Here is a 15,907-nt window from a genome sequence, read left to right on the forward strand (position 1 = left end):
GAACAATGGGAATTCAACCCAGATTCATCCTGGATTATTTTCACAGTGTGAATAACCCTTGAGATAACTTTTTATAGCTTAGGCTACAGGGGATATAACCATGGTTATGAATGGTCACATCAAGACAAGATCACATAATGTGCTCCACATGTGTTTGTTTTGCAGAAGATCCAGAAACTAGAGTTAGTTTCTAACTAGAGTTAGGGGAGCACATGGAGGCTAGACTGTCCATTCACATTTCATCACTTCTGCATCAGTGTCATTGGTTGCTGATATATTTCTAGGTTCAAATCAGGTACTGATTTTGGCCTTTAAGTACTTAGTGTTTTGGTGCTAGAAAAAAGATTGGCAGGCACTACAATCAGGTCCTTCTTTTGTAGTCGGCTCTGCCTTATTGATCCCTCCTAGAAAATGTGTGGCTAGTTGCTGCAGTTACGGCTTTCAAAGGGCATTAAAATGGCAGTGGATTCCATTGGGCATACAGCTGTTTTACTGTAGCTCTGGGCATGATTTATATTCGTTGAATGATATTTTAATATATTAGTAAGATTTTGTATTCTTCTAATTTAAAACTGTTATAGTGTTGTATTTTTATTTTTATCCTTTTACTTTGTTTACTCTGTTGGTGGATTTAATTCAGAAAGACAGCCTATGAATACTTAAAAGAAATAAAATTAAAGTAATTGAGAGTGCTTTGTATCATGATTATTCTTTATTAATATCATTGATTGCTATTAGCAACTAGCAGATGTGTATAGCTGCATTTTGATTTGATGGAGTGTTTGACTGGTATGTGTTTATACCATGGATGTTCTTTCAGTGCCCCAGAAGGAAGTCTTTACTGAAATGTGCTGACTATTTTACTATTTTATCATTCTTTAAAAACCCCATGTCATGTTGAGGCTTTTCTTTAGCTGCTCTGTATCTTTGTTATATTTGCTCCTTCTTTCATCCCTCACTCTCAGTTTGTATGTATGTGTATCAGCAATCTGAAAGACATTTTTCCCACTTTGCTCCATAGAAGGCCAGTTTTAAGGTGGGTGGCGGTGGTTATGTGGGTGTCATAACCCAATGCTTGTGATGTTATTTAATGTATTTCCTTCATATGATAGCATTTTTTTCTTATCTAGAAAACTTGGGGGGGGGGGGGAATAATATAGTTCCAACATAGAAAACTAGAGATATAGGAAACCAGAATAGCATAAGTGCTCTTTCTGGAGTATTATATGCTAAGCCATTTTACCAAGAATAGTTCTCTCTCTCTCCTTCTCTCCCTCCCTTCAAGGTACTGAAACAGGAAAGGCTTTTGAACAAGATATGCAATTCTTGGATTTACTGTCTATACCCTTGTTTTTCTTATTGCCTAATCACAGGAATTTTACCCCCCAGGTTTTATTTACCTTTTTCTTTTTTTATGTTTTCTGTATAGCTTAGTCAGTCAGTTATGAAATTTCAGATTAAAAAGGATGAAAAAGCATAGCAAACATTTTCTCTGTGACATATTTTAATAACATTAAATTATTGGCAGCTACTTCTGTTCTTTTTTTTAAAAAAATGCTTAATATCATTTTAAAATTAAAAAGCTAACAGTAATTCCCAAAGCTAAGACCAAACTTTTTACCATTTTATTTATATTTTATGAACTACAGTAGTTGCAGCAATTGTATTTGATATAGAATCTGGAGGGAAAAATTATACTGGGTATATCCATTGAAGCCAAAGAAAATGATTAATTCATTGTAGCTTTATCTGTGCTACTTTTATAAAAGTAAGTTTCAAAGCACAAGTAGAATGGAAAGCCATAGGTTGTAAAATGAGTATTAAGATTAATACAAGACTAGAAGATATGTCTCTTTCTGTGCCTTAAATCCTGTTGTCCTGTTTTGTCATACTGAACATGCAGCACAACTCCTGTATCCACGGGACATGCGTTGCTGGACATACCGTGGAAATGTGAAACCATAGATAAATAGCGAATCCTATTGAAGTGAATGACTTCTGGTGGAAGTTGACATAGGATCGCACTGTCTAGATGCTCTCTAGGTATTTTTCTTAGGTCCTCCATTACAACTCTGTGGTCAACTTATGCCAGAAGAATACCATAGAGGACCTTAAAAATGTCTAGAGAGAACATATTTTTTTTCAGTTGTGGGTAAGTGAAACTGTGGATACTGGTCCCACGGATGTGAGGTTTGTACTTTGTGTACTACAGCTATTGTTGTTGTTGTGTTCATTCAAGTCATTTCCAGTTTACAGCAACCCTAAGGCGAACCTTTTCTGGGGCTGACAGTGTGCGACTTGTCCAAAGTCACCCAGTGGGTCTCCATGACTGAGCAGGAAATCAAACCCCTATCTCCAGAGTCCAAGTCATATGCTCAGACCTCTACACTACATCGTATATGTCATAATAATAATAATAATAATAATAATAATAATAATAATAATAATATGATGATTTATTTATATGCCGCCCAATCACTGGGAATCCGGGTGGCTTACCACAGAGGGGATAATAGACGTTTCTCTGCACTCAGGCTTACAATCTAAAAAGACACGACACAAAAGGAGAAGGGAATGGTGAGGGGTGGGGGGGCTTGTGTGTAAATGACTTTTAAAGTAGCAGGCTAGACTTTAGTAATTAGTGGTCATATTAAGAATTCTCTTAATATTCTCTGCATAACTTTCCCATTATGCATGCTTGAAAAGAGGTATAGTTTCTTTGGTAAGTAGGAACAACTTACAATATGTTTGTCATATTATAGAGAAGCCAGTGGTGTATTTTATTGAGTGTGTAAATAGAACAAATGTGAAAAAGAGCAATCTGCCATGCTACATCTTTTGTTTAAAACTAATCTAGTGTACATGTGTGGTTTTTGGATTTTGGAAAAATTATTTCCTTCCATTCTTCTGAACTGCAAGTGGCTTGTTGATAAAACTGTTTTTGATTCCTGAGAGTCATACTTCTGTGAGTAAATTTTGGGAAATGTTTACAGATGATACCAAAATCAAATGAGTCTTCCCGCCAGCATGAAAGCCATCCTGAAGAGACTGAAGAAGAATTACGAGAACACCAAGCATTTTTAGAAGACCCATATATCGACAGGATATCAAACCAAAAGGACGTTCAGGGGTTGACCAGTATGGTCCAAGTGAAGCAAGAGCCTGTGGAGAGTGATGAAGATGGAGAGTTGCAACCAGAACTAGAGCCAGGGCAGAGGCAAGCTGAGCAGGAGTTACTCTTCAGACAGGTAAGACAAAATGCTGTGACTGGGAACACACCTTGATTTACTTAATGAAATTTTTCTGGAGGCTTCTATGTTTGTTGCTCTTTGTTCATGGAAACAGAATATCTGAAAGGCAATGTATCCCCGATTTAAATCTCTGCACATCATTTTTCATGAGGGGCAAGAGTACCAGATGTGTTCTTAACTTCTTTCAGCTTGAACACACAGCAGACAGGACTCGCTTGGATTTCTGTGGTTGGACTGACAATTTTAGCCCCCAAACAAATGTGTGCATTATCTTAATTCTAGTGAGGAAGCAAGAATGTTGGCTCCTGTTCCTCTTATCATGTCTGGAATAGAACATTTGTCCCTGTTTTTAAAGTCTTTAGAATAGAATAGAATCTTTAGTACGGTCATAGACCAGCACAAGTTTTTAAAGACTTGGGTTTTTTCCCAGGCTGCTTTTAATTGAATGTAGCCCATCTTTTATAATGCAGTTTTCATTGTCCTTGCTGTTTCCGGTAAGTTTTAATTAACTGCATTAAATGCTTCATGATTTTAAAATGTTATGTTTTGAACTGCCTTGTGAAAGCTTTTCCACAAAAGGTAGTATAGAAATATTTTTAATAAAATGAATTCAATAATATGAGGCATACAGTCTTCAATTGCAAGGAAGGATGCCACACATTGGTTTGAACTGAGATATGTAGAAACAGGATGCCACCTCCATACTTCCTCATCTTCATCCTTCTCTTCTTCTTTCTCCCCTTCTCCTCCTCCCCCTACATCTGACTCCTCTCTTCCTCTTTCTTTCTCCTCCTCCTCCTTGCCCCACTGCCACTGCTTTTCCTTTTCTTCCAACTCCTCCGCTTACCCTCCTCCTCCGCTTTTTCTCTTCTTCCTTCCTCCTCTCCTCCTCTGCTACTGCTGCCTCCACATTTGCTTGTCTTTTCCCCCTCCTCCTCCCCCACCTCTGCCTCCACTCTTCTCTTCCTCCTCCTCTTCCTCGCCCTGCCACCACTGCTCTTCCTCCTCTTCCCCAGTTCCTCCTCCTCCTCCTTTTTCCTTCTCCTCTTATCACCACTGCTGCCCCTTTCCCTTCCTCCTCCTCCTTCTCCCACCCCCTATGGGCTTGCCATCTGCGGATGCTCAAATCCATGGATGGCAAGTCTATGAATAAGGAGGGCCCACTGTAATACTAATGATGAAATCTCATTTTAATAGCCAACTTCTGATTTTTAGTGCATAAAAATTAATACTATTTAAAATGTTATAATTATTTCTTACTGGCCTTTCCCCATTGATTGAAGTGGGGAACAACAACAGATTAATATACAGCATACAACATCAGTTAAAAGTGCACAACATTAATTTAAAAGAACAAATAAGAGAATTATGTATTAAAACAACCAACCCATATTTAAAATCCATAATTTAAAATTCACATTTAAAAATAATCTGGATAGGCCTGCCAAAAGAGACTGATCTTTAATGCTGTTTTAAATCTGGACAGTGTAGTCAGCTGTTTAATCTCTTCTGGCAGGTCATTCCACAGTCTAGGAGCCACTGAAGAAATATCCTCTGAGCGACAGCTGCCAACCTAGACCTAGCTGACTGGAGTAATTGTACCCCAGGGTCCTGAATACAGTGAACCCACCGCATCAGCAGGCTAACCATTTGTGAATTGGAGCATCTGCAGATAGCCCTGCCCCATATTAGGAAATGGTAGAGTGTGCATGTCATCATCCATTGACTAATATGGGCTTGAGCTCCCACTTTTTTCCCATTCATGGGGACAGGGGTGGATTATACTGGAGCAGGCAAACCCTTATGTAATCTGGATCCAAGCCATGAAAAGCTTTAAAGCAGTGGTCCCCAAACTGTGCCCCTTACGAGATTTTGGACTTCAGCTCCCAGAAACCTCAGCTATGTCTGGGATTCTGGAAATTGAAGTCCAAAATCTGTTAAAGAGTACAGTCTGGGGACTACTGCTTTAAAGGATAACCAACACTTTGTAGCTTGCCTGGCTTTGAAATGTAAGTTTAAAATTCAGAACCTTGTTTTGAAGGCTTGTGATAAGGTATTAAATTAAACTGCTATTTAAAAGCAGTGCTCTTTTCTTAGGAGTTGTTTTGGATTACTTGAATGTCATTTTAGAAACACTACTAAAAGACTTAAAAGTTTATCTTAACCAGCAATGCATTTAATTTGATGTGCATTGGCTAATAAAGTAACAAATGGAGTAGTGTGAAGTAATTGTTCTTTGATACAAAGAAAATTATGGATTTCTGAAGCTGACCGCACAATCTGTCCTCCCTAACAGCAGGCCCTTTTGCTAGAGCAGCAGCGCATTCACCAGCTGAGGAACTACCAGGCATCCATGGAAGCTGCTGGTATCCCAGTCTCCTTTGGAGGGCATCGGCCACTTTCTCGAGCCCAGTCATCACCTGCTTCTGCCAATTTCCCCATGTCTGTACAGGAGCCACCCTGCAAGCCACAGTTCACAACAGGTACTGTAAAACTATTTTGACAGGATTAAAATTATCCTACAGTATGTCCATGTTTGTTGCACTTTTTTTTTACTTTTCTAATTGTACTGGTAGTTGTTGCCATGAAAAGTTTCTTCCCTTTCCACAAAAGGAAGATAGCATAATCAGAATCTGGAATGGTTGACAAAGGCTAGGTGGCCAGAGTAGAAATAGAGGAAAGCAGTATTATTAATTTATTTATTTTTATAGCGCTGTAGATTTGCACAGCGCTGTACATAAAAACAACAAATATAAAAGAGTAAACCTGCCTATGGCGTACAATCTAAGAAATGATAGGATAATACAAATAAAATACATAGCAATACAGGAAATGGTTCAATAAAACAGGCAACAAAAAGAACATCAGATAGCAAATGACAATCATGCAATGCCTGGGTACGCTTCTCTGAACAGGATGGTCTTCAACTCCGTTTTGAAGCTGGTTAAAGAAGTGATGGCCCTTGCTCATGAGGGAAGAAGGTTCCAGGAGTGAGGGGCCGCAAGGGAAAAGGGGCGAATCCTAGATGTGGCAGAGGAAATCCTGGGCTCTCTGTAAATCACACACATGGGTTATTGTGTGCCTGCGCATTGCAACTTCGGGACCTCCTAGGGCTATTCCATATGTGTTTTGGCCCTCCCTACTCTCTGAACAACCTATCTACTCACTTTCCATTTAAGCCCTCAGTTCCTTTTTGTCTACTGCAGCAGTGTTTTAGGAATTTATTTTCCCTGTCACACTTAGATTTCTGTTTTTGACCCAATCTGTCTTGCGTTTTGGTGATTATTTCTTCATCTTCATTCTTCTTGGTTACTTTAAACAGAGTGCCATAATTTCTAGTGAAATACCAGAGTTAAATGGCCATTCACCTTGCCTTTCATGTTAGGCATAGCCAGTTGTAATATTATATTACAAAATATTACATTATATATTATAAATATTATACAACTGCTTGTAAAATTTTAGAACCTGTTCATCCCTCTTTCAGCAGTCATTCATATATATATATACACACACACACACACACATACACACAGTTGTCATGCATGTTTCACTTGGACATGACATTTAACGTTGACTTCAAAATGTTTTTTCTTTCAGTATTGCACATCAATTGTGCAGTTACACATTTTTGTACATCTCTATGCAGAAGTGAGACCCACTGTCTTTGGTGAAGCTTATATCCACATAACTATAGGACTGGAGCCTGAAATTTGTTATATCTTCTGATGCAGGCCTTGTTTATGACACCTTGATGCTGAAACACCAGTGTACCTGTGGAAATACAAACAGTCATCCAGAACATGCAGGAAGAATCCAAAGCATTTGGTCGCGACTTCAGGAAACAGGCCTTCGTAGCAAGTGTGAGGTAATGGATGTACTAATAGAATGGAGGAAGAACAAAAAGGCTTGCCATTTGGAGAGGGTGAGGATTGGTTTATATGTAGAACAGGGAGATAAGTAGTAGCAGAAACTTCTAAATGTTATCCATGAGGTCTTGAATCAGTTCAGACCACATGGGACAAAAGGAGTGACATTTTCAGGAGGGCTTGAAGGAGCAATCCACAACCATTGGAATATTCTTTCATGTCAACTGGTCAAGGTTGGGGAATGAAATTGCAATTCCGTTTAAATCATTGCGCCTGCATCTCTCTCTCTCCTTCAGTTTTCCTTCTGCCTTACTAGTTGGCCGAGAATCTGTTATTCTATAACAATAAAATTAAAATTAGACTCTAGCTAGTTGGGCATTATGTTGGAGGAAATTAGAAAGGACAGGGGAACTCTTAAAGAAAAAGAGGAAAAATGAAGATTAATAGGGGGACAGGGATGTTCCCCACTCACTATTGAAGGGGAAAAAGCTACTGGCTGATGAGTTCAATACCAAAGCTTCTCAATTAGCCTCAAGTACGTGAGCAACAAAACAGGATATAAACAAAAATAGTTCAACAATTCAGTTGGGTGTTGAATCCGAATCTGTTCTGAATTTTTTTCCCTAGTATCTGATGAGAATGGTACAGAGGGAAGATCCCCTCATCAGCACTTGGGTTGTAAAGTCATGGTGGTAAGAGCAAAAATAATTACCTCAGAGGAGGCTAAAACATTTTAAAAAGAGAAAAATAAAGAGAAAATGAAAGCAAAAGACTTATCAGCATTGTCTCCCCAGAGGGAGAAAAGGAAATTTGGCAATTTAAACTCAGACCCTCTTGGTTGTCATATTGAACCTGAGGATTCTAGTCAGAATGGAAGAGCATAATCTAAGGAAATTCTCAGCCACTCAGAGAAGTCTGTGTTTTAAAACACACATTTTGAGCCACAGCCAGACCATAGTTACTGAAGCATTAGTGAAAGGCAGAGAAAAAAATGTGCTCTTTAAACTCAAGCTGTGCAGCTGAGAGTCAGGCAAAGTTTTGGAATTACCTAGCTGTGATGTTGTCCCAGGCTCAGCCTTAGGCACAGGCTTACAGTTCGGTCAATGCTGTTCCAGCAGAGTTCAGTGATGCAGTTCAGCAACAAGCTCATTATCTCTGCAATAAATAGCTAAGGAATTAATTAATACAGAAATGGGGAGAAAGTGTTCAAAATACCTTCAATGATTCAAATATATCACCTGCAGTTAATTTGAATGAAATTACTAATTTTATGAAATTGATTTCTCAATGTAAATTTACAACAATGAATTTCAGAAATTATGACAATGCATACTTAATGAATATAGAGCATGTATTGGGATGGGCAGGAAGTTTCTCAAGAGCACCAATTTAGAGAACAGACCTAAGAACCTAATCAAAAGGTTACAGAGAAACCAAGAAAATACACAGAGAAATTAAAGCATATCTCCCTTACAGATACCTTAAATATAAGAAATAATTTAGACAAAATTAATGAAATTCCAGATAAAGAGTTGGAAGGAGAAAGTACCAGAAGTAGAGTCAAGAGATGAAGATTTGGATTTCAGTGATGTAGAAGCCTCAGATGAGGATTCTTCTATGGATCAAAACAAAGAGCAGGTTATTTGATCCTGACAGCTTCAAAAGATTGCTAAGAAAAGTGTTACTCTAGGTCTGGAAGGTCCAGAGCAAGGTAAGAGTACAGAAAAGAAAAAGAAAAGTGGCAATGTGTAAAGCAGATGGATAGAAGGAACCATCAATATTTATCAGGCTTTATAAAATGGACAAATTTAAGTCAGGACAGACAGCTTTTGGGCAAACTATTTTACAAAGAGTAGTTAAAGAAACATGCAGCTCTTCTTATCATAGAATCGTAGAGTTGAAAGAGACCACAAGGGCCATCCAGTCCAACCCTCTGCCATGCAGGAACTGTCAATGAAAGCATTAAGAAAGGGAGAGGTGTTTCTCCAGCTCACAAGCTGCTGACTACCGTCACGAAGGTGGAAAATCTGGTGCCAAACGACGACATGTTGCCTCATGCGCTGCGCAACATAAAAAGCATTTTAGCATATCACCTCTTAACCTTCTCTTTTCCAGCGATGGAGGTGGAAACATCCTATAACGTGGGTTGATTCCATCTCTTGCTCCGAAATAGGCAGGAAAAACAGACTTGAAGGAGTCAATGCCACCAGAGGGAGCAACCCCCACCATCCCCCAGTCTTTTTCCTGCCTCGCTCCGAGTAGGCTGTGTTTTTCCTTTTCTCCTCCTTCTTTATCTTAAAGACTTTAATATTTCTTCTAATATTTCTTCTATTCTTCTTATATTCATGATCTGTTCTCTCCTGCAAAAAACAGCAATGTTTTCTTTAGTCTTTCTCTATCCCTTTGCCTCTCTAACGGCTGAAACAAAGCCAGGCAGGGAGAGACAGTTCATAAGCTGCTGTGCTGTGAGGCAACAAGGCCCAACTCCAGCATTAAAGAAGAAAAAGATAGCCCAGCCATGTCTGGCCGAAGGGGCTGAAGGGCCAGAGAGCCCAGGTGTGGCTGGAGGAGGGAGATCCCTCTGTCCTGGACCAGATGCGCTCCACTTCAATCTCCAACCCCAGGAAGGCGTCTGTGCAGTGAGATGGACATCCCAAAAGGAATTGGTGCGGTGGAGGAGGGAATATTCCCTGTCCTTAACCAAAAGGCGCCACACCGCAGTCACCATCCCCAGAAGGGGTTTGGGCGGTGAGATGGACAACCTGAAAAGACCTTGGCGCGGCTGGAGGAGGAAGAACCACCTGTCCTTGGCCAGATTGCGCTCCACTGCAGACATCAAACCTGGGAAGAGGTTTGGGCAGTGAGAGAGAGATAAAGACAGACTTCAAGAGGTGAGTGATGATCCTACTTCTAATCCTAGGTTTGTGGGTTAAGATTTACTCCAGAAGTTTGTTTCTGGCTTACATTGCCAGTTTTCAAAGAGATTTCAGTTATCTCATAAATATGACTGGAGAGTTTGTTTCTGGCTTGCATTGCCAGTTTTAAAAGAGTTTCTGGCTTGCATTGCCAGTTTAAAACAGACATCACCACAAAAATACAAATGGAGAGTTTGTTTCTGGCTTGCATTGCCAGTTTAAAAGAGACCTCAGTTGCACAGAAGTGCAAATGGAGAGTTTCCTTCCAAAACCAACTGCCGCCGCCTCCTCCTCTCCTTCCTCCATGATCCACTTGGACTGAAGGGATCAGAGAGGGTTAACAAAAGGATTTGCCAGGTACATCATCCCCTAGTTGGATTTTTCAGTCACTCCTTTGGAGAAATTTGCCTAAACAATTTATTTATTGTGCTCCCCTTTTTAAATGAAGAGGCAAAGCTGCAACTTAAGGTGTGGCAGCCATTTTAAGGACACCAAATCAAGTCAAAAGAAGAAAGGCCTGCTGCTTCTGCTCCAGTCTGCCTCTCTTAAAACAAAATATTAACTGGAGTTCATTCCTCACAAGAGGAATCTGATCTGAAATATATATATATGTATATATTTATGTATATATCAAATACAAATAAAAATGAGGGCCCTTTGGTAGCTCCTGAAAGCTCCTGAAATCTCTTAGACTTTGGGGGTCTGATAATATTTTATTATTACTATATTTGTTTTTATGGTATTATTATATAAGACAATTAATATATTGGAGTTTAATGACACCTTTGTACAATTAAAACTGGAGGATCCTGATCTTCCTCAAGGAAAGGATGTTTTCCCCCATCCAAATCTGGGCCTTCAACACCAAATACTCCATTTTCATACAAATTTTATGAAGGTCATAAGGCCTCCATAGATTGTTATTGTGAGACCAAATCCAATAGCTCTGTGTGTCTGTGTATAGTTACAGCTCACCTCAATTTGTTATGGGAATCAGCAGATCCCACTTGTGATTGCCATAGTTTATGCTCAATAAAAGTTGTTTCTCCTGTTTTCATTTTTTTTAGAGCTATGTGTGGCCTACAGCGCTTGTTCAAAACACAAACAAATAACACTTGAGGTCAAAATAAAGTTCTGCCAGAACATTAAAAAAGGGTTTAAGATAGTGGCTATGTCAGGAGACACTAGCCTAAATGTGATTTGATACATTCCAAGACCACAACTGGTTTAGTCCCAGTACAACAACAGATTTGATCAAAGAAATTGACACATAGATGTCCATTACAAACAAAATCTGACATTTCCACCTCTTACTGGAGACCAATTGTTTAGAATAAAGTCTCTTGGCTGAGACTAAGGATAACAAAAAGACCTTACCATCTTTTATTAAAAAAAAAAAGGTTCTTTCCTATGATATTATTATTATTATTATTATTATTATTATTATTATTATGATACATTCCCTCTCTCTTTCACACACATACATATACAATATACATGTATATATACATACACTAATAAAATGACAGATAAACTATCATAAACAGCATCCTCCTTGGCAATTAGGGCTGCTTCAACTATGTCATTTTCTCAAGGGCTGACCTTATGTGGGCTAAAGATTTTATGAGATCCCTCATAATCAGATAAACATAAAATTATATCAAGACAACCTATAAAATACTCAGAATGGCTGCTTTCTCAGTTGATGCCAGGCCAGATATAATACAATTTGACATAAGGCCACAGGCAGCCTCAATATTGGTCAAGAGGCAGATTTTAAATAAAATCAAACAAATAAACTAAACCACAGACATGTGGATGCCTGTTCTAAACAAAATTTGATAATTTGATTGGTGATATACTCTTTCAACAATCACTGGATCCAATATTGATTAAAAAATTAATGAAAAGGGAAAATCATTTGCTTTTTCACATAATAATAAAAAATGAGGTCCCTTCATCAGGTACAATCCTCCTTTTTCCCCCATAGATACTTATTTTACAAGAGACTATAGGTTTGCCAGACAGTAGTCTGAGCTTAGTTACCAACCTTACCATCAGTCCCGGGAACTGCTTCACCTGAACCTACAACAACAATGTTCAGTGACAATTCTTGTCAAACAATGACACAAATAGCCCCAGTCCTGGCTGACTGGTGCTAAAGGATAAGAGGAAGACTGCAGTCTGTCTTTCATCTTTCATAACAAATTCAGCCAGACCTATGGTTCCTCCCAACTCTAAAAATTTGCTCACATATACATATACCATTCTCATCACTATTTCATTGCTTCCTCAAGATACAGGAAAGCAAAGATTCATTGGCTGATACCAAAAGCCACAAGACATCTGATCAATATTGGGACAATTAAAAAACTATAAAAACAAAGAGGCTTGTTCCAATCTTCTTTAATTCTACATTTAAAACAATCAAAAACAAAATTTAGAGTGTGGTGCTAGACCTAAAATGGGTCAATTGGTTTATTAAAAACAAACAAACAAACAAAAAACCCTGGAGGCACTTCAGCTCCATGATTTTGTGTGTCCCTGTTCTTAGTTGTAGTTGTTTCTGCATCCCAATCCACCTACCTCATCACAATTATCTACACACTGCTTACCAGGGAAAGCTTTTTCCATACAAGGTCTACCATTCAGTCTGTTGTTTTATTCAGTGACACTCACTACACTGATAGGGACACATTAAAACAGTGAGATCGTCATGTATACCCATAACTTCACAATGTCCTGATCAGATCTGTTTCTCTTCCATAAGATGTAACAGATGTCGAGTTGTGCTTTCCTTCCTATCCAGAAAAGGTTTTCTGCTAACTCATAAAAAGGACAACCTAGTTCCTTTTCAGAAGCTACAACACTTTGGAGTGGTTGTAGATGCATTGCTGACCAGAGTCTACCTGACCAAACAAAGGGTAAGATCCATGAAGAACACCTTCAAGCAGGTAGGTTGTTCTCAGTTATCTGACCTAGTGTTACTGGCACACCTACAGTGCCTGATCTGCTTCAATTAATAGTTTGTCATAAACACGAGGAGCCTAGAGTGGTTCCTCTAGCTATTTCAACAATAAATGGCACAGATAAATCACTTGTTCTGACATATACCAAATAAGTTCAAATCCCTTTGAACAGTGGTTGTGCTGCCAATCGAGAAGGATTGTCTGATTTGGCCCCTGATGGAGTTCCAAATAATGATAGATGCCAGCTTAGGGCGATGCAAATCATTTTGTTACTCCCAATAAGCAAAATGAATACGACCAACAATCTCTACTCCACAATATAAATTGGCTTCAATTAAAACTAATAGTGTTTGTTTTCAACCACAACTACTAACAGCTCAATTCTGATTCAAATTGACAAGTTTATATTAAGGGTTCAGATACACCAAATGACTGACCCAATCCAGGTCACTGATGACAAAATCAACATTTCTAATAACTTGATTCAAAAAGTGATTTCAACATCTTTTTGTTACAATTAAATTCTGGCTTGTCTTGGATGCATTTTAACATGCTACAAGAAGATTGAGATATCTCTGTTGTGATCAGTTGCTGATCACTCCATTTACAGTGCAGCTACTTCCTCTGCACTACCAACAATCACATCCATCAAAGATAAATGTAGGACATGACATGGCCTTCATCTTCCACATTTACATGCCACCTCTGTTGAGTTGACTTGAATCAAGAAGAGGCTTCCTTTGGAAGACACATCTGGTGGTTCTCACATAAGTGATATGCCTCAGTTCACCCACCCATTGGTTTGGGGAGCTTTGGTAAGTCCCACGTTATAGGATGTTTCCACCTCCATCGCTGGAAAAAGGAACATTGGGTCTTACCTGTGAGATGTTCGTTTTCAGCGATGTAGGTGGAAATATCCTCCCCACCCAGAACTGAGGAGGCTGTTTTCCCTTGACTTTGCAAGGGTGGTTGTTAGTTAGTATTTTTACTTTGACTTTATGATAGTTTCTATTGATTATACTTAGATTTGCATTAAATGCTCTCTGAGTTTGTTTTCTATCCTCGGCTGTAATATTGACTGAGGGATGGTGGGGGTTGCTCCCTCTGGTGGTGACTCCTTCAAGTCTGTTTTTCCTGCCTATTTCGGAGCAAGAGATGGAATCAACCCACGTTATAGGATATTTCCACCTACATCGCTGAAAACGAACATCTCACAGGTAAGACCCAATGTTCCTTTCTCCAGGCTAAACATCCCCAGCTCTCTGAGTCATTCCTCATCAGACATGGCTTCCAGACCCTTCGCTATTTTAGTCGCCCTCCTTTGGACACACTCCAGTTTCTCAATGTCCATTTTGAATTGTGGTGCCCAGAATGGGACACAGTATTCCAGGCGGGGCCTGACCAGAGCAGATTAGAGTGGCAGTGGCCTGTTACAGACTGCCAAAATAAAGCTGCTTCGGGTCTCTTTGGAGGTATGCTATTTAAATGATGCAGAGTCCGGAGGTCGCGCCAAAGCCACACTCCGTTCCTAAGCACTGGAGTGCAGCTTTGGTGCAGCTTCCGGATTCTTAGGATGCATGCATCATTTGAACAGCATACCTCCAAAGAGACCCGAAGCAGCTTTATTTTGACAGTCTGTAACAGGCCAATATTCCAGGTGGGACCTGACCAGAGCAGAACAGATTGGCACTATTAATTCCCTTGATCTAGACATTATACTTAATGCAGCCTAAAATTGCATTGGCCTTTTTAGCTGCCGCATCACACTGTTGACTCATCTTTAACTTGTGATGTACTTGGACTCCCAGATCCCTTTCACGTGTAGTCTTGTACAGCCAGGTGTCCCCCATCCTATATCTGTGCATTTTATTTTTCCGCCCTAAGTACAATACCTTACATTTTTCCGTGTTGAATTTCATTTTGTTAGCTTTGGCCCAGCCTTCTAGTCTATTAAGGTCATTTTTAATTTTGATCCTGTCCTCTGGAGTATTAGCTATTCCTCCTAATTTGGTGTCATCTGCAAATCTGATGAGTATATAAGGAGTTCATCTTGGGTATATCCCAGTCGTTGTGGATTGATCCTTCAGCACTCCTGAGAATGAGAGGTTGGCACCTACCATGAATGATCATTCTAGGAAGGCTGAATGAACAATCCATCCTCACCCATGGCTCTGCGTGTATGTAATGAATTTTGGAATTTTGGTCCCCTACCTTGATCAGCCAGCCTGAGGAAATATCCCAAAAGTTAAGAATTGTTCCTTTAGCCTTCCTAGAGTGACCATTCAGGGTAAATATTAACCTCTCATTCTTGTTTGTAAAATGAGCCCAGCAGGAAGAAGACTGAGATGGAATTTTTTTTCCTAGCATGCCAGGTTTCTATAAATTTACATCGAGTTTTTAGGTGGACCTTCACTCTTAAGGGTGTCCTCTACCTCATCGTTATTGTATCCATTCATTTTATTAAGTGTGTACACTAGGTATGAGTGTGATTTTTTCTTTCTTTCTGAATTATCCAGATCTGTTTTTAAGCTTTTCATTTTGTATGTTGACTAGGACAAATATAGTATAGAACAAACAACATTAAAACAATATATTACATCAGTAACAAATGATTTTAAGAGAACAAAATTCACTAATTCATCCAGTTAGGAAATGTTGGACAGGAAATCCAGGAGCAACCTGCAATTCAAACTCTCTTTAAACTTAATTGCCAATTGATCTCTTTTCTATATGAATCTGAAAGCAATACTATACAAAATAAAACCATTATTGCATGCAAAAATATTACACACTTGCCTCTTTTCGGACAAGGCAGAATCTAGAGAGTTGCTTACTGGGTGTACTTACACATTATATGCATACACTCATAAGTGAAGCACATTCACACATTATGATGTGGTCAA

At 39.1% G+C, this 15,907-nt stretch overlaps 1 protein-coding gene across 10 annotated transcripts in view; it reads left to right on the forward strand.

Annotated features, from left to right (window-relative positions):
• The window catches only part of HDAC4 (histone deacetylase 4), a 144,841-nt gene that overhangs the window by 88,781 nt on the left and 40,153 nt on the right, over positions 1-15,907 (forward strand). For all 10 annotated transcript variants that reach the window (XM_089477887.1, XM_089477885.1, XM_089477884.1 and 7 more), the window contains 3 exons: positions 2,994-3,248; positions 5,548-5,734; positions 6,986-7,119. In XM_089477887.1, coding sequence (XP_089334013.1) covers positions 2,994-3,248; positions 5,548-5,734; positions 6,986-7,119 — 576 coding nt within the window. The remainder of the gene's footprint in view (positions 1-2,993; positions 3,249-5,547; positions 5,735-6,985; positions 7,120-15,907) is intronic.

This window comes from Sceloporus occidentalis, unplaced genomic scaffold (genome assembly GCF_023333645.1).
Source record: "Sceloporus occidentalis isolate IW3139 unplaced genomic scaffold, rSceOcc1.0.p SCAF_12, whole genome shotgun sequence".
Taxonomy (NCBI): Eukaryota; Metazoa; Chordata; class Lepidosauria; order Squamata; family Phrynosomatidae; genus Sceloporus; species Sceloporus occidentalis.